General features: G+C 37.9%; 1 protein-coding gene across 1 annotated transcript in view; it reads left to right on the top strand.

Moving 5' to 3' along the window:
* Positions 1–26,536, top strand: part of LOC581930 (programmed cell death protein 6) — a gene marked incomplete at its 3' end in the record, with an annotated part of 31,515 nt that extends 4,979 nt beyond the window's left edge. The window contains 6 exon segments of the mRNA XM_030985151.1: positions 4,527–4,635; positions 16,948–17,233; positions 19,278–19,362; positions 23,374–23,501; positions 24,936–25,010; positions 26,462–26,536. Coding sequence (XP_030841011.1) covers positions 4,527–4,635; positions 16,948–17,233; positions 19,278–19,362; positions 23,374–23,501; positions 24,936–25,010; positions 26,462–26,536 — 758 coding nt within the window.
* Positions 26,537–27,301: the final 765 nt, after the last annotated feature.

Raw genomic sequence — 27,301 nt, 5'->3', positions numbered from 1 at the left:
TTTGTTCTGGACATTGGTTGATATGCGCTCAAATAAGACCTTTTTAATGTCGGCTGCTAGAATTTGTGCACCCTGTTTTCGATGAGGTTTATAATAATCTTTATTTCATGTGAGATTCAGCAAAATAAAGGCAAATGGGAATTAGCGGCGAATGTATTAAAGACCGACACCCCCTTCACCGATATACTAAATGCGCTACTAACTAAAATATTTGTTCTGGACATTGGTTGATATGCGCTCAAATAAGACCTTTTTAATGTCGGCTGCTAGAATTTGTGTTCCCCGTATTCGATGAGGTAAATAATAATATACATTTCATGTGAGTTTCAGCAAAATAAAGGCAAATGGGAATTAGCGGCGAATGTATTAAAGGCCGAAACCCCATTCACCGATTTACTCTACATGTTATGCGCCACTAACGAAATATATTTGTTTTGGACATTGGTTGATATGCGCTCAAATAAGACCTTTTTAATGTCGGCTGCTAGAAACTGTGTAACCCGTATTCGATGAGGTATATAATAATCTACATTTCATGTGAGTTTCAGCTCATTTAAAGCAAATGGGAATTAGCGGCGAATGTATTAAAGACCGACACCCCCTTCACCGATATAGATTGATTGATTGATTGATTTTTAGTTGACAAGCTTCCAACATACAACAATATACAATAATAACAGATCAAAAATAAGTCAGCTTGAACAGGATAACCCATGAAAGCTCGAGAGCTTATTTCCAGTGGGGTCCCTATTCTACATGTTATGCGCTGCTAACTAAAATATTTGTTCTGGACATTCGTTGATATGCGCTCAAATAAGACCTTTTTAATGTCGGCTGCTAGAATTTGTGTACCCTGTATTCGATGACGTTTATAATAATCTTTATTTCATGTGAGATTTAGCTCATTTAAAGCAAATGGGAATTAGCGGCGAATGTATTAAAGACTGACACCCCCTTCACCGATATACTAAATGCGCTACTAACTAAAATATTTGTTCTGGACATTGGTTGATATGCGCTCAAATAAGACCTTTTTAATGTCGGCTGCTAGAATTTGTTTACCCCGTATTCGCTGAAGTATATAATAATCTACATTTCATGTGAGTTTCAGCTCATTTAAAGCAAATGGTAATTAGCGGCGAATGTATTATAGACCGACACCCCCTTCACCTACATACTCTACATGTTATGCGCTACTAACTAAAATATTTGTTCTGGACATTGGTTGATATGCGCTCAAATAAGACCTTTTTAATGTCGGCTGCTAGAATTTGTTTACCCCGTATTCGCTGAAGTATATAATAATCTACATTTCATGTGAGTTTCAGCTCATTTAAAGCAAATGGGAATTAGCGGCGAATGTATTAAAGGCCGAAACCCCATTCACCGATATACTCTATACACGCGGCTCGCTATAAACGAAAATATTTGTTCTGGATATTGGTTGATATTCGTTCAAATTAGTCCTTTTTAATTTCGGCTGCTACAATTTGTGCACCCCGCATTCGCTGTAGTCTATAATAATCTACATTTCATGTGAGTTTCAGCAAAATTAAGGCAAATGGAAATTGGCGGCGAATGTATTAAAGACCGAAACCCCCTTCACCGATATACTCTACATGCTATGCGCTACTAACGAAAATATTTGTTCTGGACATTGGTTGATATTCGTTCAAATTAGTCCTTTTTAATTTCGGCTGCTACAATTTGTGCACCCCGCATTCGCTGTAGTCTATAATAATCTACATTTCATGTGAGTTTCAGCAAAATTAAGGCAAATGGGAATTGGCGGCGAATGTATTAAAGACCGAAACCCCCTTCACCGATATACTCTACATGCTATGCGCTACTAACGAAAATATTTGTTCTGGACATTGGTTGATGTAGTATACGCTGAAATTAGACCTTTTTAATATCGGCTGCTAGAATTTGTGCATCCTGTATTCGCTGAAGTATATAATAATCTACATTTTATGTGAGTTTCAGCAAAAATTAATTCAAATGGGAATTAAGGCCAACGTATTAAAGGCCGAAACCCCCTTCACCTATATACTCTATATGTTATGCGCTACTAACGAAAATATTTGTTTTGGACATTGGTTGATATGTGCTCAAATAAGACCTTTTTCACTGTCGGCTGCTAGAATTTGTGCACCCCGTATTCGATGAGGTATATAATAATCTACATTTCTTGTGAGTTTCAGCACATTTAAAGCAAATAGGAATTAGCAACGAATGTATTAACCCCACCCCCTTCTATATACTCTAGACGTTATTCGCTATTAACGAAAATATTTGTTCCGGACATTGGTTGTTATACGCTCAAATTAGCCATTTTTTAAGTCGGCTGCTACAATTTGTGCACCCTGTATTCGATGAAGTATATAATAATCTACATTTCATGTGAGTTTCAGTAAAATTAAGGCAAATGGGAATTGAGGCGAATGTAACTATATATCTAAATGCAGGCGTGGGAGGGGCGGTAGTAAGAAAGAGAATCACTTTAAGAGCGCGCGAAGCGCTCATTTTCGGGGGGGACGTGGGTGATAGGCCTCCCGCGCGAAGCGCGGAAGCTTTGACGTTTCATTAAATTATGAGAAAAAGCAGACGATTCGGTGTACTGTTCTCGACTCTTATTAAGCCCTATATCATCTGAATTCAGTTTCCCCCTCTCGCGCGAAGCGCGGAAGCTTTGACGTTTCCTTAAATTATTTGAGAAAGAAGATTATTCGTTGTATCGTTTTCGACTCTTAAGAAGCCCTATTTGTCTGAATTCAGTTTCCCCCTCTCGTGGGAAACGCGGACGTTTTGACGTTTCCTTAAATCATTAGAGAAAGAAGACGATTCGTTGTACCGTTTTCGACTCTTAATAAGCCCTATTTGTCTGAATTCAGTTTCCCCCTCTCGCGCGAAGCGCGGAAGCTTTGAACTTTTTCCTTAAATTATTAGAGAAAGAAGACGATTCGTTGTACCGTTTTCGACTCTTATTAAGCCCTATTCATCTGAATTCAGTTTCCCCCTCTCGCGCGAAGCGCGGAAGCTTTGAAGTTTCCTTAAATTATTAGAGAAAGAAGACGATTCGTTGTACCGTTTTCGACTCTTAATAAGCCCTATTTGTCTGCATTCAGTTCCCCCCTCTCGTGCGAAGTGCGGAAGTTTTGACGTTTCCTTAAATCATTAGAGAAAGAAGACGATTCGTTACACCGTTCTCGACTCGTCTAAATAAAGTCTTCCCCCCCCCCCCCCGCGAAAAGCGCGGAATTTTTGGCGTTTCATCACAATATAGAGAAAAGAAGACGATTCGTCGTACCATTGTTGACTCTTAAACCTTGTTTGAATTTAGTTTCCCCGAAAATTTTAAACCTCTGAATTCTTTAGCTGATATTATAGGAAAGTGAAATTTCGAGAAAATAAAAGTATTGTAGTTGTAGTCACTCTCGAAGTCGTCACAGCGGATAAAAAGTCACAGTTCGTAGGGGAAAAAAACTTGTCGGCCGACCGACAATATACATCTCACCGACTTCAAACTTCTGCATTGATATAGTACACAAGGATCGAGCAAGAATACCGACACAGCTGACCCGACATAGCAACATATTTACTCTTGTCTTTCTTGCTCACGAGACGACTCCACCCAACAACCCCCTTCTCTCTTTTACTCCCACTCCTCCTCTCTCGGGCTCTTACCTCCCCTCTCTCTCCTCTCTTTCATTCCCCGTTTCGTTTGTTTCCCTTTTACTTTTTTTTCTTCTTTTTTTCCTTTTCTTTCTTTTCCTTTCTTTAATTCCTCTCCTCCCTCTTTTTCTTTTTTCTCTTTCTTTCTTCTCTTTTTTTCCTTTTTTTTCCTTTCTTTCCTTTCTTTTCCTTTCTTTTTTTTTTTTTCGCTCCCCCTTTTCTCTTTTTTCCCGACGGCAGCGCAATTTTACCGACAATATCCTGACAGGTGGGGGGTGTCGCATCCCCCACCCCCACCCCCCCCCCCCCACACACACACACACACATACCCCCCTTTGGAGACGCCCCTGCTCGTACATACATGTACACAAAATTGACTTTACACACCGGGCTTAGGGGGATGTTCTCAAAAGGAGGGAACACGCATAATGCGTACCCTAAATAACACTGAGTGGGGGGGGGGGGCTGGAAATATATAAGTTCTCGAGTTTTCGTGGAGGGGGATATCCTGCTCGAGCTGACTTAATGACCTGTTATTTTTGTATATTGTTGTATGTTGGAAGCTTGGCGAATGAAAAAATTAATCAATCAATTATTAAAATGTCATAAGATATAGTTTTAAAAGCATATACAAACCTAAACCCAATACTGTTGTCGCTATACCGTCACCCGAGACGTGGAAATTCTCTTTTTACTTTTCGATTGGCATTTTGGAGACACTATATAACCTCCTTATTCGTTATTCGTTGCTGGCGCTGCTTCCCCGAGCTTCTTATTGGTCGCTTTTGTTGGCTCACATGCAGCAGACAGTGATAGAGGGCCTAGGGAGAAGGAACACACGCTAAACTCAGCTGAAGTTCTTTATTAAACTTGGTTCCTTTATTTGTTTCATTCCCATATCCAGTGACTCAATTTCAGAACATGTCGTGGGGTCAACAACAGCCGTACAATCCAAATTATGTGAGTTTATCGTCGGATGAGTAGGGAACAGTTGTAACACTAGACCTCTAATTCACTAATCTGCTAATTGTAATTTAGATCTGGACTAGCCCACACATAGCATATAGGACTAGCCTAGTACTTACTAGTAGTAGGAGCATCACTATCCTGGCGCTGGCTGGTAAATAGACCAAAAGCTTCAGTCTCTTTAATCGTCGGTTGTTCCACTGAGACTACGTCTGGCTCCACTAGACCTCCGATTATAGGGAATGTCAACAAATGTCAGTTTTATTAAAGAAATGACCCATATCAGACAGTTATTTCTGTCTAGATCTAGTAGTTAGTAAAAGCTGTGCTTTTGATTCTCAACATTTCAAACACCACTGTTGACTGTACAAAACTCAACTGATTTCACTCAAAATCGGTAGATGACAATTGATGACACCTAAATAGGGTCTAGCAGTAAAATACAATTTTTTCAATTTAACAATTCAAATTGTAAGTCTAATGTCAAACCTTTTCTTAGCCGCCTAGGTCTAACGTTACATGTACATTACAGCCGCCCGGCCATCGGCATGATTGTGTGCAGTCTATGCAATATTGTGTGGTGTGTATATTTGTGTATAGGGTCTACACTAATAATACCTGCCTCACAGCAAGTATGCAGTGCTAGCTAGAGGTCAATACGCATTAGCATTGACTCTCTATGCTTTGCTGGAGTTAATCTAGACCGAAAGCTTCATGTCTCTGATATCGACGACGGTTGTTCTGCTGAGATCTGGCTCCTCTGACCGCCTCTATGGGGAATGTCAACAAATGTCAGTTTTATTAAAGAAATGACCCATATCAGACGGTTATTTCTATCTAATCTAGATCTAGACTCTAGCCCACATTAACCTTTTAATTTTATGTTTTGTTTAGGATTTGTTCAGAGACGCCAAGTTCAAAGATCCGCAATGCGTGACATTTTCGTGATTCGGCGCGCGAGCGCCAAGCGGGGGTATAACACACATATAAGGTATAGCGTTTTTTTTTTATGTAGCGCGCGCACCGTGCGTGAGAGCGTTTTCAGACCCTCGAAATGCGTGATGTCACACCTAATGCGTGATACTTGGTAGCTCTGATATGCTTTGAACAGCTTGGCCTTCGCTAGACCGAATTTTCTGTCTCTTTCGTTCGTTAGCCTCTGATTTGGGTAAGGTCGGCTCAGACTAAAGAACGTAAGAGACAGAAAATTCGGTCTAGGACTTCGCGGAATTCCTGCCTGGCACTAGACTAGATCTAACTCCAGGAAGCTCCGACACCGCAGCGCCGGTGTCGGAGCTTCCCGGAGTTAGCCTGACACTTGACTTGACAATGACAGATCTAACCGTCTAGTAATGGGGAATTATTAAGGGGAAGTCCAATCTGACAACGACTTGGACTATATCTAGATATATGACTATGAGTGTAACAGGACAGTGAAATATTTGAAAAATCTGATTAGAAAGTTGTGATCAATCAAACACAAATTTGAAATTGCCAACTCTGTCATGACCGATCATCTAGGCAGCATTTTGTGAAACCATCAGTAAGAAGAAGTTCACTGACATCCCATTGAAACATGTGTTAAACCTCATAGGGTCTAGGCCTACACGCATTTCAATGGAATGTCAGTGAACTTGAAGTTGTACTAATGAGTTCAGTTAGACCGAAATTTTTGTCTCTTTCGTTCATTAGCCTCTGATTTAGGTAGGGTCGGCTTCTCTCTTTAGAGACAGAAGCGAACCATAGGGACTGCCCTGCAAAGTCGGTATGCCTGAATTGAAAACCTAACCAGGTGCTAACTTATGCCCAAAACTAACTAGACTAACTGTCTGATATGGGTCATTTCTTTAATAAAACTGACATTTGTTGACATGCCCCATACAAAGACAGTAATGCAGACCAGTTGCACCGGGGGATAGATTGGCCCATTTCTGTACCTCTTTGTGACAGAAACTTTCACCCCCGATTTTCAATGTGTCTAGATCTAATTTTCTGATTTATAAATCAGATAGAAAAAAGGTGTATATTTTTCTCCTAATTACAGTTATCAAAATTTGATAACCTATTATAAAATGCAAAATTTACGGACTTACTTATATGAGTTATCCAATTTTTATCTCGGATCCGTGAAACGGTACATTCATGCATTCGAACTACATGTAGTATTCTTTGACATGACCCGGCCGATATATTTTTGGGTCAACCTACCAAAACATAGCCAATGGCCAATCAGAGCACTCGTTTAATATTGGATTTATGAATATTCATAATTTATCACTGGGTCAAGCCGGGCTGACTCGTACTCGAAAAGAAAGAATGAATATTCATCAACTAAAACCAAGATGGATGACAACGAATCATGTTGACTATGAGACTTCTTGGATTAATCATTAATTTAGGATCTAAATGAGCAAGCTATCATAAGTCAAATTAAATATTTCTGTGTTATTTTTTGTAATTAGGTGGTCTGTTATCAACAGACCACCTATTGATTTCGTCAGAATTTTCTTTATTTATTATTATTATTCTTTATTTTTATTTCTTCCCGTTTTTTGTGCCCCGGATAACTAAAGTTTGGTTTAGTTAATTTCATTACAATTCGGCACAATTATACGTCATTGTAATGAGACGTGACATGAACATTTTCAAGGTCATTAGAATATTGTGACGTCATCCAGGCGCCATTTTGTGAAATCACGTTATCCATCATATCTTCATGATGCATAAGCAAAGGTCATTCATATTCATATCACATATACTTTAGGGCAAGGGTCAACAGGTCATGTCATCAAAGGTCATGACGCGCGCGTACGTGTGCGTCAAAATTTTAAAAAGCTCAAAATCACTTAACTACTAAAGGAGAGTACGAATCAGGTCATTTTAAGCATTTCAAAATTTTCCGTCCGTACGTGTCCCCGGGCGCGTTGTGCGCGCTCACAGCGCGCGGAAAATGTCAAATTCAAAATGTTTACATGATTTGGATTCCTCTTAAAGGGACTATGTCCCATTTGCAGGCCAAAAAAATGAAAAAGTTAAATTCCAACTGCATTTGAAAGATAATACTAATTTAGAACTTCCCTAAAAAAGGTGGGGCTTGAAAATGTCTTCAAGTGGGAAAATAACAACTATTAGTTGTCAAATCGACTTTAGGGCTATAGATTTTCAGACAATTGTACCGAATGGTCATACATTTTAAGCTGCGCAAAGATTCAATCAGTTTAATATTGGCCATCACAAGAAGTGGGTTATTGATGTAGACAAATACTCATGTGCCCTTTACAACTCTTTTCATGTATGTTATTACCAAAGAAGAAAAAAGGCCAGTCAGTCACTCAATAGTGTCTGACAGTGAAGTCTAGCAGGTAAACGGTTTTCCTTGCATAATTTGAATATGAGGACACTGCTAACGTTTAAATTTCACAGATAGGACATACATGACATATTCATAATTCCTGCAAAGTTCTACAGCATTTGAGGTTGGCTGCAAAAGGGACATAGTACCTTTAACGTAATTGACAATTTACATTAATTTCAGTCACTCTTCATATTTCATAAGGCCGTGAGCGTGCGTCAAAGTTCAAAATCCGCGCGTACTGCTATGGGCAATATAATGCAAATTTGATCAAAAACATGCCATTTTAAAAATCGAAATAGCTCTTCAGATAGTCCATTGACCCCCAATTTTTATATCATGGTTGGAGAAAGCATGAGTTGGAGATATGATTTCATACCACCCTGACTCGTACAAAGTGAAATAAAGTCATCATATTGGCATCTAAACTCAAACAAATGTATTTTGTTGATGACGTCATTTTGTCTTTGTTTATTTGAGATTATCTCACTTATCGGTGATCGATCTTCTCCCAGATTTTGATATGTTGTAGCTGAGATAATTCTCTATCAGAAATATGCCATTTATTTTTCATTTGGATGACGTCATCATAGTTAAATATTCGATTAAAGGTGACAATGCATAATTTGTCATATTTGCGTGTTATGTCTATGGGAGGTCACTTATTTCAAAACATGAATCTGCATGACAATGTGTTTTGACCAGTATCTCGGTTGTTATTCAACAGTTTTCTCCCAAATCTTAGTATGTTGTAGCTGAGACTATATGCTATCTAAATATTTCCTCATTTTTTTCAATCAGATGTCAGGATCATGCTCATGCTCATCATCATCATCATCATCAATATCATCATCATCATCATCATCATCATCAATGTCACCATCATCATCATCATCATCATCATGGTCTGAAGATGATCATCACTAACATCATCATGATCATGATCATTATCATCATCATCATTAACATTATCGTTTTTATCATCATATAACATTATCATTATCATCATCATCACCTTTACTATCATGATCATCATCATCTTCATCATGATCATCATTGATGTCATATATAACTTCTCCCATTCTCAAATCTATCATAAGACTTAGACAGACCACCTTATTCGTCTTTGTGACGAATTAAATTCTAGTTTAATATAATTATTCGAATATTGCAGCCAAAGTGCATTTATGAGGATGTAAAGAGTGAAAATCCTGTTGCATATCTCATTCATGTAGTCCGGCCGAACCGAACCATTTGTTCCACTCAGTTCCCATATGACAATATTCAGTCTATGTATAGAGGCGGTCAGAGGAGCCAGATGCAATCTCAGTGGAACAACCGTCGATATCAGAGACTGAAGTTTTCGGTCTAGCCCAAAACCTACATTTTACCAGATGAATATCCAATTTATTTTATTTTGAAAATTAGGCCTAGATCTAGATACATCGGTTCCACTTTAACAACTTGACACAATAAATCTGTTTAATGGTCCATTTTCAGGAAATTATGGGTCAAAATCGACATCCATGTTGAAAATCTTGCAAGCCGTATTTCAACTCTTGCTGCGCATTCCTTCTAGTCTAGGCGCAAGGCAAAATGATTATGAAGGAAAAACTGTGCATGCGCTACAAGTTCGTAATGACGTTATCAAAAAATCCATTCCGTCATCAAGAGTCATGTTGAGACAATAACAAAGTAAATGTGATTTTATGAAATGTTATGTACATAGCACTTTGGAGATGAGTCGCATCGCAAATGAGAGTGCGTAACTACATACTATACATGTATGTGCAGTGCTACACAGCTTCAGAATGTAAAGATAGCAACATATTACGGTTATCTCCAAACGTCACAATAGTTCATTTTGCAAAGCAAAAGGGGGAGTAACTCTATATTTTTGTAATGAAAAACCACCATTAATTTGTAGCGTTAATTAACATACAGGCTGCCTGTGTTCAGTCATGATATGTGCAATTGTGCGATACACCCAAATGATACCTCTGCCTTGCTATCATTAACCCTATTCTGACTAGGCTTTCTGAGAGCAATTCTTTTGAAATCATCGTAGTATGGGCTCTACAAATGGGCCGAATCGGTAATGTCTCTGTGATGTAGTGGCAGACAGCTTTTTCATTTGTTCCAACATACAAAATGACAACAATTTCAATTTCTCAAAAATGTATGTTTCAGGAGGGTCTTTTCTCTTTAGAGGACCTACAGTATAATGATATATTTTCAGTATTGCCCCGAGGGAGAAGGCGCTTAGGAAAAGAAAGAACAAAATCAATGTTTTCTACACAAAAAACAGGAAAGCTATCTGCAACTATGTCACAATCCACTGACCAAACTGCCTATTTGAGATATGCTATACCGGCCGTGTGAGTCAAAAAAAAGTTTACACCTAGAAAATTGCTACCAGGTAATTATTTTGAAAATCATCTATGAGCAGTGAATTATTATACATCTTATGAAAGAGTTTTTTTATCCCGAATCATTTAGAATCATATTTGTGTCGAAAGTGTTCACGCTAGGAGGAACAGGAGGCATTGTTTGCGAGAGTGCAAACATCGACTTGCGCCAAAGTTGCTAAGCCTTGTTGATCGGGTGGTAATGTCTTTTTTTTCATGACTGTGTTAAGGGGGGGGGGGGGCTGGGATCGAGGATGGGGCGGGCAATGTACCATTTAACGACCAAACTGAATAAAGCACAGAAGAAAAAAAATTGTGCCTTGTTATAAGTTACAAACTGAAACCAAGCCGCTCTGTGTAAAGATGGCTCTGAGTACCCCATTTTTAAGGCTCGTTCAGACACCCCCCCCCCAAAAAAAAAACAACATCCATGATGATTATTTGTTTCTTACTTTTGAAAAGAGTGACAACTGATGGTGCAACCCAAATGAGACGCGTATTCACCAAACTCGTGTGTTATTATGGTGGTGGTTATATGTGGTGGTGGTTCTTTTACATGACTGCTAAGAAAGCATAAATGCTTGTAAGTAAGCAACCAGATGGCCGACGGCCTAGGTCCTCTCCGAGGGACAGTGGTAATGAGGATTAATGCCTTACCAAAGGGCACTAGCACATCGCCTTGGTTTCGAACCCGGGTCACCTGATTACGAGACCACTGCTCTACCGACTGAGCTATCGCGCCTATGAAAGACCAGAAGGTAAAGCGTATGCAAAAATCAACTTGCACAAAAGTATTAAAGTGAGAGGATGAATGGAATGTATCAAATGAGATGCATTGCATATACATGTATATACTTTTTGCATTTGTTAGAGGTCAAAGGTCGCAGGGTCATACAATTGTTAAAAAGCTTGCCAATAGAGGCATATATTCCTCCATGTTGATCAATTTTCCACCTGGAAAAAACTCAACTACTGCTGCCAATTTACTTTCACTTTTGGGACTTTGTGGTGACTTGCACCCCCACCAGGGCCTTCGACTAGAAAGTCTAGAACTAGATCTAGAAATTCTGCTAATAAAATAAAATTTCCCTGCACCCAGTGCGATGAAGAGGTTCGTGACAACCAACGTGCACTAAGTTGCGACGGCTGTGGTAGGTGGACCCACACCAATTGTAGCGACATCAGTGACGAGGAGTACACTAAACTCACTGAAATTGGTGACTTTGCATGGCTATGCCCTGCCTGCGTCACTGTGAACTCTAGAACATAGACGACTCATCTCTCAATACTTCGAATAATACTGAAGTTGACGACAGTGAAACACTTAAAACAGTTTCTTCTAAAAGGAAACCAAAACGGAGTAGACCACTGACATGTGACAATGACACCAGGCCCCAACAACAACGTGACCAAAAGCAAACTGCTCAAAATATGGCTCATAACGCAACTACTAATGATATGCGAAATGATACAAACTCTGATGCTCAACCAGTTCAAGGTTCCAGTAAACAGCATAACTCAAACCAAAAAAGACCTGGCCTGAAGATATTTAACATCAACTTCCAAAGCATTAAAAGCAAAGTTGAAGAATTTCAAGTTCTACTGGAAGCTGAAAAACCTGATATTTTGATTTGTACTGAGACGTGGCTAAATGCGGATATGAAGAACTGTGAAATCTTTCCTGATCACTACCAAATCTTCCGTAAAGATCGCGTCGATGGTTATGGCGGAGTTATGATCGCAGTCAAAAACATGACTGCCCAGATCTTAGACGAACTCTAAGTTAACGCCGAATTATTATGGATCAAACTTGATCTAGGAAAAAACGTGGTTAGATACGTCGGTGTATACTATAATCCGAACTCCTCCACAGAATCACTTGATGAGCTTGACAGGTCAATCTCCAAACTTCACTCCAACTACGGCAGTAACTGTTCTGTTTGGTTAGGAGGTGATTTTAACATGAGAGATATTGACTGGAAAAACATCACAGTCAAACCTGGTAGCAATATTTCTACCCAGTGTCATCTTCTTTTGGACATCAGCACCAAATTTCACATTACTCAGACGGTGAAAATCCCCACACGTCGGGACAAGACCTTGGAATTATTCTTTACTACCAACCCCACTCTTGTGACTCATGTGAGAACTCTACCAAAGTTGGGTGATCATAAAGTAGTTGAAAGCTTATATGATGTAAAACCATGTAGAAAGCTCCCACCGAAGCGAAAGATCTTCCAGTACACAAAAGGAGATTTTATACCTCATTTGTATAGCGGTGTCTATCTAGACAATGCTTAGTTTCCTTTGGGAAAACCATGATTATTAATAATAATAATAATAGGCATTTGTATAGCGGTGTCTATCTAGACAATGCTATTCCGAGGCGCACAAGAAAATAGAAAGAATGAGAAAGTTCGGATGAGAGTCATAGTGCCAAGTACAGGTATTGTTAAAAAAGATAAGATTTCAGCTTGGTTTTATAGGTCTCCAAAGGAAGTTATAATTCTCAAATTAAATGGTAAATTATTCCAAAGACAAGGTGCTGCAGATGAAAAAGCCCTTTCACCACAGGCTCCTTGTGTCTTTGGGATCTTAAGAAGACGCTGGTGTGATGATCGATAACTTAAACCAACAATCTGTTCAAGAAAATTGGATCAACCTCACTGAGCACATTATGACTTTGATGAACAAGCATATCCCCACAAAGATGACTTCAAGCAGACACAACTTACCCTGGTTTAATGGCAGAATTAGACGAATGAGACGCAAACTTCAGAAACTGTATAACAAACAAAAAAGGACCCAACTTAAAAGCGATGAACTAGCCTTCAAAGTCCACAGAACTAACTATAAAAAAGAGCTTCGACATGCTCAAGGCGACTATATTAAAAACACTATGTCTGAAAACTTGCACCAAAACACCAAACAATTTTGGAAAATTGTTAAATCAAAACGTATTTACAACGGAGGTGTCCCTCCATTGTCTACCAACGACGGGAATACAACTGACGACAGCCAAGAAAAAGCAGAAATTTTGAATAGCTACTTCAAATTAGTCTATACACAAGAGGACCTTGAAAATATCCCTGATATGTCTGGAGATCCCCATCCGGAAATGCCATCCATCACAATCACACCAGAAGGTGTGAAAAAGCTTCTGTCCAACTTAAAACCTAATAAAGCATCTGGGCCTGATCAATTGCCAGCTAGATTCCTCAAAGAGTGTGCCAAGGAGCTAGCTTCCATTTTATCAGCAATCTTTAACTAAAGCCTTAACTCAGGTGATCTTCCGTCTGACTGGCTTATGTCCCACATCACACCTATCTTCAAAAAAGGCAACAAAAACTCACCCGGCAACTATAGACCGATCGCACTAACCTCAATCTGCTGTAAGATTTTAGAACATATCCTTACTAGCAACATCATGTCACATTTAGACCGACTTTATATTCTTGTGGACTCTCAACACGGTTTTCGTAAAAGGAGGGGGTGTGATACTCAACTAGTATCTACAATCAGCGACATCGCAAAATATTTTGATATAAATAAGCAAGTCGATGCTGTACTATTGGACTTTTCAAAAGCGTTTGATCACGTTCCGCATACTCGACTGCTCAAGAAGCTCCACCACTACGGGATAAGAGGAAAAGAACTTGGCTGGATTAAAACCTTTCTAACACAAAGAAAACAATGAGTAACACTTGATGGGAAACTGTCTTGAGCTGCAGAAATTACATCAAGTGTCCCCCAGGGTACCGTCATCAGCCCACTGCGTTTCTTAATTTACATTAACAACATGCCTGACTGTATCTCCAAAGGTACCAAGAAACGTTTATTTGCTGACGATGCATTAATCTACCGGGAAATAAATTCGGAAACGGACCCCAAAACTCTTCAAAAGGATCTCGACGCCCTCTCCAAATGGGGTTCCGACTGGCAGATGGCTTTTAACACGGACAAATGCTTTACCATGCATTTCACATCAAAGAAATCTCCAAACATTACCCCCTATAAATTATGTAAGAACACTCTGCAGGTGACTTCTAGCCACCCCTACTTGGGCATCACCTTCAGCAGCGACCTAAAATGGAACTCACCAAGAGCTCTAAGAAGATACTTGGAGTCATCCGACGCAACTTCAAAGCATGTACTGTTGACGTCAAATCACGACTCTACCTATCACTTGTACAACCCAAACTAGAGTACGGCACGACTGCATGGTACCCCAGCACACAAAAAGAAAAACATCAGCTTGACATGGTCCAATAAGCTGCTGCAAGAATGTGTCTCACCGACTACTCAAGAGAATCCAGCGTGACAGTCATGATAGCCTCTCTTCAGTGGACTGACCTCGAGACCAGACGAAAGATTGCCCGACTCAATATGATGTACAAAATCAACGCAAACCTCGTAGACGTTGACTGGAACCCCTACTTAACCAGACCATCTCGCCAACTTAGACGCACACACACAGCATCCTTCCAGAGACCTAGAACCAATTCAACAATTTACTCAAATAGCTTCTTCCCATGGACTGTTAAATATTGGAACGACCTGCCTCATTACATCCTAGACGCCCCCAACATAGATATTTTTAAGAGAAGGCTCTGCGACTTTTTCACAAACGACACCAAACAGAAATAATTCCACCAGGTCAACCTCCAGGTTAGCCCTCTAACGCGATGCAAGATTCCGCTTATCTTACCATGATAATTTGAAAGTTATGAAGCCATTCAAAGTATAAATGAGCGTACAAGGATGAACTGAATAGATTGGGGGCAGAAAAGGTCAAAGGTCACTGGATCATAAAAGTTTTGTTTTCTTTAAATCTTTTTACTGTGATAACTTAAAAAGCATTGATGCAATAGGGTGGATTCACAATTAAAAGTGCCCCCATGGGCAAACCTTGACAGGCCAACTTTTCAACCAGTGCAGCACAGCAAATCACTAGCCACTGATCAAAATGAACAAAGCCGTCCGAAATGTAATTTCTTACCATGGCAATTGGATGTTGGATGTCAAATTAGATGTGGGTAATTCCACCCTTTAAGAAAAAGTGATTCTAGGTATGATGATGCGGTATTATGCTTGGAAATCACTTTACAATCTCACTCCACTATTCAAGTTTTTACTTGGAGCCACAAATACGTGTGGGTTCCTTATGTAAGTGAGACACCAAAAATGTCACAAAGTGGGTCCCTAATTTATGGAATTGCCCATGTCAAAACCCACCCATCAATTGGTTCTGCCTAAAAAAATATTGACAAAAATCAATACAAATCGTTATTTTGGGGCTAAAAAGTGACTGGAATTAACATCTTATAATATTGTTCATTGGGTCAATTTGACCACTTTTTTTTCCAGCATTGGCCATTTGTGAACATTTTTAAAAGTTATTTTTACATAGAATAGGCCTATCAATTTTCTTTTGCTGATATTTAGTGGCCAAAGTGACAACAATGTTGTGAGTAGGGTCAACAGGCCCACTAAACACATCCCAAACACCATTGATTTGGTCTACTATTTACCCTATTGGAAAAAAACCATCAAAAACATAAATTTGCTCAAATCATTTTGGGTGAGTAGTGTGCATGCGTGACTCGTTGGTGCAATTGCATGTGTTAGCACGGAAGCGAGAAGAGTCATGTTAGCAAATACTGATAGCTTACCAAAGTACCGGGCTTATGCCGAAAGGGTGGGTAGGGTAGCGTCGCGTCGCGTTGACTTGAACGCAAAACGCGACCATTCATCCAAAGCCCCCCCCCCCCCCCCCCCCCCCCGGTTTGGCCGAAAGGGAGTGTCTCGTCGCATCAAACGCGACCATTCGTCCAAAGCAATCCACAATTTTCAAAATGCTTCTTCTTGGTCATTTTTCAACCGCTTTTGATTCTGATTGTTTCATATGATAGGGCTAGGAGGGGGATTTAAAATTTCTACACAGAATCGTGAAATTCATTATCTATGCTAATTTATGCAAATTTATTCGAAATCACAAAAAATGCTTCTGTTCCTTCATTTCTCAACCGATTTTGATTCTGTTTGCTTTATCTGGTAGAGCTAAATTTGGTACACTAAACTCCTACACAGAATTTTGAAATCGTTCTCCATTAATTAATTGTGGTAATTTATGCAAATTTATTCCAAAAATAACAAAAATTGCTTCTTCTCCCTCATTTCTTGACCGATTTTGATTAAGTTTGCCTTATCTGGTAGAGCTAAATTTGGAACACTAAACTTCTACACAGAATTTTGAGATTTTGCTCCATTGATTAATTATGGTAATTTATGCAAATTTATTCCAAAAATAACAAAATTTGCTTCTTCTCCCTCATTTCTTGACGGATTTTGATTTGGTTTGCCTTATCTGGTAGAGCTGAATTCGGAACACTAAACTTCTACACAAAATTTTGACCAGTTCAATAGTGTACCACATAAAATTTACGATATTTGTTGTTGCGAGATGCGGATGAGCGCTACGTCATTGACGTTCTGGTTGTTATATACCAGCATGTTATATTTTTATTATTTTTATCTCCACCCTAGCCTGGGGGATATGGCCAAGCACCCCCCCTGCTGCCAACCCATCAGCTCCACAGGCAGGCTACGCCCCTCCCCATGGACAAGTACCAGGTTATAGGGCTCCCCAACCAGGTTATAATCCGGCATACGGTGGACAGCCTGCTGGCCAAGCACCAGGGTACGGTTCCCCACAAGCGCCAAGGTATGGAGCACCACCTCCAGCACATGCACCGGGTTATGGTGCAGCACCTCCAGGTCAGGCACCGGGCTACGGTGCACCTGCATATGGTGCCCCTCCTCCTCAGCAAGGGTAAGAACAGATTACTCTGGATTAAAAAGTAGGGGTTTGGTGGCTCGCTGCTTCAGCCGAAGTCGTTTTATTTGTGTACATGTGCATCATATAATCTTTTGGTTACAAAAATATAGAGATATTTTAATCAGAGCTGCCAACTAGTTTGGATTTCTTGTAATTGGTACGGAAACTGACGATGAGTTTGAGATTATGGAATCCCGTCCAAAAGTTCTGGATTTAATGAAATCTAATAGTGTGCCATTGCCTGCATAGCAAGTTTCTGTAGTATAAATTACTTCGCTAACTACTACCATTAATAGAAACACCAAAGTTTCCTTCTGGTTTATGCATGTACATGTACATGTAGCTGCACAGTGCAAATTTTGTCCACTGCCTCAAAGTCACCCTTGATTTTTTTTGTCCCAGCAAATTTAAAAGAAGTCTGTGAGTGCTCCCCATTCCTTGCATGTTTTAACTTGCATTGACTTGCGTTTTGAACAAATGGCAAGAAGGATCAAGAAAACAATGGTGTCAAAAGGAGAATTAAACCAGCATTTCTAATAACGCTCTTCGTAAAGTTCATGTTAATCTTGCAGTGATGCACAGTGTTCTGATGCCGTTCTTGTGCTGGTTAAGCGCCCTGCATGAAATGACTGATTTTGAGCTTTGAGATTACTTATTTGTGCTCCTGGAGGTTGGCAGCTCTGTTTAATACAATTTAATGTTCAGGTCAGGAATTAGTGTTTATTTGTGAGATCAGGTAAAGATGCTCACAAATTCTAACCTTTTATGCAAAATAATATACTGGTACTCCTAGTAGGAGAATCACTTGATGCCAATGTCGGTATGTATCACCATAGAAACTTTAGGAAGAGAATTGGGTGAATAAATAAAAGGTCAAAGGTCAAAGAGTTCTATTAACATTAACTTCAAACAATCATCATCGTAGTGAGATTAAATGAGATTTTGGCATGTTAAGGTCAAAGGTTAAGGGTCTTAGCAGGTAAATTTACATGAAATTGCAGGGCTTTTGCCCCACCATTATTGCAATGTTTCAAGAACAATTTTACTTTTTAGTCAGAAATTTCAAAATTTGTATTGTAATTTGTATGCATCACAACAGTGAGACAAATTGATTACATTTTGGTTAAAAGAACGTCAGATGTCAAAGGCTAGTGAATCAATTTACATGAAATTAAAGTTTCTTGTTATGACCAACTCAATTACTGTTTAAAACCCCCTCCGTAATTTTCGACAACATTCCGTACCAATTCTCGCTATCCTAAATAGGTACGAAAATCTCGAAATTCGCGAGACGAGGTAATTTTCACTCTCTCGGGTCGTCACTACAACTTCCGGTATAGAGTCCCATCCCAAGTCACGGCCTTCATCCACCCCCATTTTTCAGGGTTCTTACGCTTGGAATCATGAGCCCAGCACTGTGCAGCCTCACAAAAGAAAACCATCGTCACTGATGTCAAAAGACGCAAAAAACAACGAATGAAATGTTCAAATAAACGTTGAAATATTTGCGAAAAAAAAACAAGACCGAGCAGACGACATATTCGGTGCATACACGTTGTGTGGCGACGGCGTTTTACGTTTGCGCTATCGCGCACCTGCACAGGAAGCTGTAATGTCGAAAAGCTATCCCATAATGCAATGCGCGTTTTCAGGATTTTCCCCGGATCTCGGCAGAATCGCTATTTGGGGTAGCGAGAATTACGGGAAATTTGTACAAGTTAGCAGCTCTGTATGCATCACTGCAAAGAGACAATTGATCAGATTTTGTGATTTTTAGGCCAAAGGTCATATAAAAGATAAATTGACCTGTCAGTATAGGTTTTATGTCCTCATCGTGATATACCAAAAATAATTCAAGCCATGATTTGAACTAAATTTAGCGGGAGGCATATTGGAGACGCAGCCGCATTTTTCTTGTTTGAGCATGTAGTTCTTGTCCGATGATTATTCACACTATAATCCTATACATGAATGATTTCTTTTTAAAGCATGTATATATAGCTATCATTTAGTTTCTTGTCTAATGTTGTTTTTTCAGCTATGGTGCCCCTGGATACCACCCAGCTGGTGCCCCAGGGGGTCCCCCTCCAGGTGCAGACCCAACCCTGTGGTCCTGGTTCAAAGTGAGATATTCAATTATTTTTACTATTATTAAAGGGAACCAAAACCTTCATACTTAGTTACTTTTATTATAAAGTTTAAGATATTTGAATAATATCAGTGAAAATTTGAACAAAACCTGGCAAGGAATAAGAAAGTTAAAGCTTTTTTAAATGACTTGTAACTAGAGGGCAATATTCAATTTGATGACATAATTTGTGGACAACTCTCCATGCCTTTTGTACATCAAATTTCATGTTTTTTCCTTCTTTCTTGTGTTTGAGATAATCTACTCCCCTGAAAGCAAGGTATATAATACAAAATGATATTCTACTTCACATGTTATGAAGTCAGATCAAGAAAACAAATAAATACGAAGAAAACAAAAGAATTGTGAAATTTGATGTACAAAAGGCATGGAGAGTTGTCCACAAATGATGTCATCAAATTGAATATCGCCCTCTAGTGACTAGTCATTTCAAAAAGCTTTAACTTTCTCATACATGTACCTATTTCATGATAGTTTTAAAGCTTCTGGGACAAAGTAGAATACAAGAAATTGCTCGCTACAGGGGAAATGTAGCTTTAACTTCCTCAGACATTGTCAATAATAAACTCTTTATGTTGTATACATGTAGCTCCCTCTCAAGACTGATATTACTTTAGCTTAAAAAAAAATGTTTCTTGACTACAATCGACCAATTTGCTATTCCCGTTTGGAAAACATATATCAGAACTGCATATTCTGAAATTTCCATGGGCGCAGCTACCATGGAATGGTCTTAAGCGCTATTTGAAATATTTGAAATTTACCGGGACCATCGGTAATTTTTGATTATTCAATTTCTCAAAAAACAAAAGCATTTCAGGGGCTAAATTTTTTAGTGTTTATAATACATTCACAGGGGCATCCAAATATATCAAAATTGTAATTTTCCATTTTCCAAATTTTACCGCAACTTTGCATTACCTTAAAGTGTTTGTTGCATAACTTTAAATAAATATTTGAAGAGGCAATTCAGTTTTTATTATGCCTCCGCCACCGAAGGTGGTGCCGGAGGCATCATGTTTTCGGGTTGTCCGTCCGTACGTCCGTCCGTACGTCCGTCCGTCCGTCCCGTTTGACCGTTATCACAATATCTCAAGAACCATTTAAGATTTAAACTTAAGACTCGGGAATAGTATTTATCACCATAGGAAGACGATCTGATTAGATTTTGGAGTACGTAGGTCAAAGGTCACAGGTCACAGAGGTCAACTTATGAAATTCCTTGTATTGAGTTTGTTAGCGCGATATCTCAAGAACCATTTGAGATTTAAACTTAAAACTTAAGGATAGTATGTATCACCATAGGAAGACGATCTGATTAGATTTTGGAGCACGTATGTCAAAGGTCAAGGGTCACAGAGGTCAACTTATGAAATTCCATACATTGAGATTGTTATCATGATATCTCAAGAACCACGGGAGATTTAAACTTCAAACTTAGTGATAGTGTGTATCACTATAGGAAAACAATCTGATTACATTTTGGAGCACGTAGGTCAAAGGTCAAAGGTCACAGGGCTCATTATGTATGCAAAAACAGCTTGTGATCGCGTTATCTGAACAACCGATTGATGGATTCCTGCCAAACTTTGGTCATGTATGTATCTTGCAGAGCTGATGAACTGATTAGATTTTGGGGTCACGAGGTCAAAGGTCACAGGGCTCATTATGTATGCAAAAACAGCTTGTGATCGCGTTATCTGAAGAACCGATTGATGGATTCCTGCCAAACTTTGGTCATGTATGTATCTTGCAAAGCCAATGAACTGATTAGATTTTGGGGTCACGAGGTCAAAGGTCACAGCGCACATTATGTATGCAAAAACAGCTCGTGATCGCGTTATCTGAACAACCGATTGATGGATTCCTGCCAAACTTTGGTCATGTATGTTACTTGCAGAGCTGATGATCTGATTAGATTTTGGGGTCATGAGGTAAAGGTCAAGGTCATGCGGCTCATTATGTATGCAAAAATAGCTTGTGATCGTATTATCATTAGAACAGATTGATGGATTCCTGCCAAACTTAGATCATTTATGTATCTTGCAGAGTCAATGAATGGTTCATAAGATCAAAGGTCATGGGCTCATTATGTATGCAAAAATAGCTTGTGGACGCATGCTCATTAGAACTGACAGATGGATTACTATTTAACTCAGGAAATCTTGCAGAGCCAATGAACTGAGTAGATTTTAGGGTCATGAGGTCAAAGATCAAAGGGTCATATATGTTTATGAGAAATTGCTTGTAATCACGATATTCTGAGAACATGTTAATGGATTACAATTGAACTTGAATTTGAAAAATTTCTTCCGTTTCGGTTTGTAAAATTGCTCTATGACGGAGGCATCATTTTCGACTGCGCGCAGTCGAATTCCATCTAGTTTTATTTTAAAACAGTTCTTTGTGTTTCCTGCAGAATACTGCTTCTCATTATGATTGAAATAGAAATGAGTAGAAAATTAACTCATAATAACTTCAAAACCTTCTTGGAATAATTTATTTTGCTTCTTGTTCTTGAAAGACATTTTGAATACATGATCATGACAGTTTACAAATGATTTATCAATCTAAAATGTGTACCGGTAGTTGATTTATTAAACAAAAAATACCAAGAAATTATGAGTTAGAGAGTTTCTTCAATCATGTCCATGTGAATTATTCCCCTTGTAACATTTTTTTTTTTAATAAAAAATGGTCATAAGTCTGTACTTATTATTATATCTATCCTTGTGAGATTCACTCTGATTTTAGGGGATACAATTAATAAATTACCAACAAGAATAAATCTTTGAGGATGGCTAAATGCTTTTAAAGATATTGGCAATCAAAATCTTATTGCATCATATTTCACAAAAAAATGATAATGACAACGGTTGCTTATATATATATATATATATATATATATATATATATATATATATATATAACACTTTGCAATTAACTGACCAAAGTGCTTACAGTATTATTATTAAGCCGGTCACTTGATTCAACTACTATTTTGCACATTCCAGCTACATTTAGTCACCTTCCAGTTTCTCTCTGTCGTACATGTACATGTATGTAAATGTAGTTGGTTTAAACTGCCCAAATTTGGAAAGATTGTACAGTCATTCCAGTCAATGAAAAGCTTGCCTTTCTTCTTGATATCTAATACACATTGATGAATTCTGAATTGCAATATTTATTTATTTATTTATTTTTTGGAATATTTTGTTAATTCGTTTTTATTTAAACACGGTAACTCTCTCAGTATTTAAAGTGTTTTCCTGAGAGGCCCTGTACAATTTATAGGTTATAATTAAATACAGAGGAATTGGACAAAGTTTAAATACATACATTCATGTATATCATGGGTTATTTGTTTTTTGTTATTGTTCACCATAATATAAATATGATTTTTGTTTTGTTACCAGGTTATACAATATACATGTAATATGCATCCTTACAAATCAATTATGGGTAACAGAAAATTAAAGCAGGAAAGCCGAAAATACTTTCTTTGTTTCTTATTGCTGGAAAGAACAATCTCTGAGATAAAAAACAAAACATTGTTACTAGCTGTTAAAAGTATTACAAATCTTCAGTACAGATTTGCAAATGAGTGTTTTGACTTGGCCTGTGTAACACTAAATGAGAGTTGGTTCCATAGTGCGCCACCTTCATAAGAAAATGAAAGTTTACCCTTTTGGGTTCATGTGCATGGTAGTACAAGTCCCAAATTCGCTGCACTACAGATTTTATGATTATGGAATGACTAGGATCTTGTAAACAAATTAGATAAGTATTGTTGAAAATTAGTCACAAAATATATACCATGAAAAGTTGGTTTATGATTGATAACTTGTCCCACATTATTTCATTTGTGATGCATGTTTGATGATGTAAGGCATGGTAGGACTGCAGCCATTGATGGCACAAACCAGCTAGACTTACAGTATATGCCAACCTGACCCCCACCCACCCCCTTCTTATATATCACTAGGCAGTAGATCAAGATAATAGCAATGCCATCACTGCCCAAGAGCTTCGCCAAGCACTCCTCAATGGGAACAACTCCAACTTCAACGTCGAAACGTGTCGCCTTATGATTGAAATGTTCGACAAGGATAGGTAATTGTTCCCCATTCATTAATCTTACATTGCTGTGTCTTGTATCTTTGTCTTGTGACCTCCCGATCTCTTGTATAGGCAGTTGATGCGGACAGCAGCGGTGGGATTACTGCTGAAGAGCTACAGCATGCATTGCTTAATGGGAATATGACGCCTTTCAATCATGAGACTTGTAGGCTTATGATCGGCATGTTTGATCTAGACAGGTGAATGAATGAATGAATGAATGCATTCCGCAAATAATTACAGCAGTCAGTCATAATCTCAAATCCTTTTTATTCACTTTCGGTCGGAAATTACTGCACCAAGATTCACAATTCCTTTATTTTTCCTCTGAAAATAATATTGTTCTCTTGTCATCATATATTGATTAGGGAATATATATTGGAGGTGTTGAGGTATTATGGTGGTTCTTTTACTTAATTCAATCCAAGGGTTGAAGATTTTTAAACCACAAACTGGCACTGATATCATTTAGCAAGACATTAATCCACATTTGCCACTCTCCACAAAGGTGTAAATGGGTACCTGGCAAAAGCTGGGAAAACAATATTTGCCTTCTTTAAGAACAGCTATGATGTTGATAAGCCTTTCCTGGTTAAACAAAATTATTATTATTATCATTATTATTAGTAGTAGTATTATTTATTATTGCTATTATTATTATTATTATTAAAAATACAAATTAATCCCATGCGCTTTCTCTTATTTTCTCTGAATCCTATCCTTTTTTTCTTTCTTCTTTGTGATGTAATCATTTGTATCTGCTCTCTCTTGCGCTGCAGTCATTCTGTATTTTACAGTAGCGTATTTTTTGCAAACAAAATTTTAATAACTGGAGTGTAGTGTGCTTGCATGTTTCCTTATTCACAGGGTAATTTCATCACTTGTTGTGCACTGTTCCAGACAATAAACACCAACATTTTGGAATCACACATTTCCTGAGCTACATGTGTGTGTTTTACAATTGTGCAAATTCTTGATTATGCTTCTCAGATTGTGATGCATGTTTCCTCTGATTTTAAAGTCTATGTACATGTACATCACATGTACATGTATTACGTTTGTATTTCATTATATTTTTGAAATTTTTAAATAGATAGCAATATTTTTCAGTTCTAAACTGCCCTCCCTCTGTATAAACTGGAGTAAATTTATTTGACAAATAGAAGGTGAAGAAGAATTTAAATCCTTTTTGTTTTCCTTCGTGTTCATAGTTCATTTAAACAAAATTATGCAGAGGACTTTATGGAAGCATCCTTTTGGATTTTTTAACTTTCTTTAAAAGATGAAAATGATCACACTCTGTTTCCTTATTACTGTGACTGGTGCCGTTGTTCTACATTGGCTTCCATGTCATCTATTTCAAATTGATAATGGCACAGACTTTTATACTACTGTTTTTTTTTTAATTGCTTTTTCGATCAATTATAGGAATGGCACCATAAACTTTAATGAGTTTGCATCATTATGGAAGTACATCCAGGATTGGAGAGGCTGCTTTGACAGGTAAAGCACATTATTATTTTTATTTTTTTAAATATTTTTTTTTTATTTATTTATTTATTTATTTATTATTATTATTATTTGTTATTTTTATTTTTTTTCGTTTTAAAAAAAAAAAAAAAAATTGTGGGGGGGGGGGGTATTTTGCAAGAAATTGTAAACCGTCACATCTTTATGGATTTATTTCCGTAACCCTGGACTGAGACTACAAATATTGGGATTGGCAGTGAGGTGGGGAAACTGGGGGATATATACGGACCGTAGAATTAGTTTTAAATGTTTTCATTGAGAAGTTTTAAAGTAGATATTCATTGATTTTAAAAACTAACTTTATTTTTATTATTGCAAATTTGAAACTTTGATTCGACAAGGTTATTAAAATTCAATGCTTGGAAACATTCGAAGTAATGATTATCATTAATTACAAAACGCTTAAATACAGCCCCGGGATAGCACCTGAAGAGCTCTCCGAACGCTGCTGAGATGTGTGAGATCACAGTATGGACATGATTTGCACAAGCAGACGATGTCCCATGACATCTCACACATTTTCAGTACCTGTGTTTTCATCTTCTCTTGAGTTCTTTCTCTTATTTCACTACCGTCAGGCTAAATGTATAATCTATTGCCTCACTCCAAACCCCGCGCATGTTTTTATTTTGATGAAAAATGCAGCGATACAAATATAAAGGAATCTGTCACTTGTAAACAAAATAAGACGCCATTGTATATTCAGCTGCACACGCCGGGGTATGTTCGGCGTTTCAAGAGGGAACAAATGCCGTCCTTAATATCATTCCGGGGGGTTTTCAATTTCAAAGTCTGGTTTCTTTGTTTGTTAATTAACCCCTATCCTGTGTATTTACAAGCAAAAGATTTAGGTTATCAGAATCGGGTCATATCCCCTTTTGAATGGTTTGACATGCCATTACATTTATATACACTAAACTCATTATGATTTGACAAATAATAGCTTTGCAATTATGTTCATTCTTTATGGGATATCGTCTGCTTGGGCAGTATTGGTCCATATAGTGACGTCATTAAAACATCGTTATTTTCCCCCGAATCTCTCGTATATCCCAGCTGCTATGGAGGTGGTTGTATTTGTATAAATCACCCGATATGTAGTTGACCTAAAACTTGTACGATGGCCATCTGTTAGCTTACCAGTTTCTAGTGAAACATTAGTTGACATATTTGTGATTTTCTTTGAATTTCACCTTTAAGAAAAAAACATTTTTTTTTGGATGCTTTCAGGCAGAAAAAGAACTATCATGAACATTTGTAAACTCAATTTCTTTTTTTAATTCTTGCCCTTTCTGCAGTAATTCATTATCATCCGAAACAAAATTAGCTACATTTACATCTGCTTCTCAACTATTTGTTATTTTACATTATGACTCCTTATTTATCAAATGTTGTCCTGTAAAATGTTCTCTTTATTGTGATAGATTTGACAGGGATAGATCAGGGAACATTGATGCCAATGAACTCAATACAGCCTTCCAGACATTTGGTTACAGATTGTAAGTTATGCTTCCTCATGATTATTAGTAGAACATTCCAAGGTGTGTGGTTATTTTGCAACCCATACAGTACAAAGTATCAATATTAAAGCAATAGTCGAGTTTTGTTGCAGAGGGCGCTACACCAAATTAATTTTGTGTGAGATAATGAAAAACTGAGCGTCAAATTTGAAAGAATATACAATTTAAATGACAAAATTCTCTTTGTTTGATCAAAATCGGTTCAAAGATGGCTGAAATGTCCATAAGTTTAACCCGTTTCTAATATTTGTGGTGCCCCACAAATATTCGGTAATTTGAACCAGCCATTGAAAAACGAGGTAGGCTAGCGCCTTATACGTTTTATTCCAGCCAATGCCAATATTTGCTTTTTGTTGGCTTTTTCGTGTTGGTTATAATACGCACAACAGCTGCCTCGTGTATTGTTATTACAAATTAAATGATTAATTAACGGTCACCATATATTTTTGAAAGTGGAGATGAATTGGTATGATCCTATTCAATCTAAATTCACACATTTTGGTGCTAAAATTACCTTTATAGCAATTTTAGGTTCTAAAAGGGCATTAGAAATGTCATAAATAAGAATAAGAGCAATAGGAAGGCATTTGCGGTTTTAAACAAGGACTCAACTATCCCTGTAGAAGTATCATTTTACCCGATCTTTGATCAGATTCAAGTCCTATTACATGTAGAACTTGCAAATTATTTTGTTTTCGGTAATGTATATGACATAATAGCTTAAAACGTGGGTAAAAGGTCAAA

Source organism: Strongylocentrotus purpuratus, unplaced genomic scaffold (genome assembly GCF_000002235.5).
Source record: "Strongylocentrotus purpuratus isolate Spur 01 unplaced genomic scaffold, Spur_5.0 spur5_scaffold_14, whole genome shotgun sequence".
Classification (NCBI taxonomy): domain Eukaryota; kingdom Metazoa; phylum Echinodermata; class Echinoidea; order Camarodonta; family Strongylocentrotidae; genus Strongylocentrotus; species Strongylocentrotus purpuratus.
The sequence above is the reverse complement of the archived record's forward strand: the minus strand, read 5'-3'. Positions and strand labels throughout refer to the sequence as shown.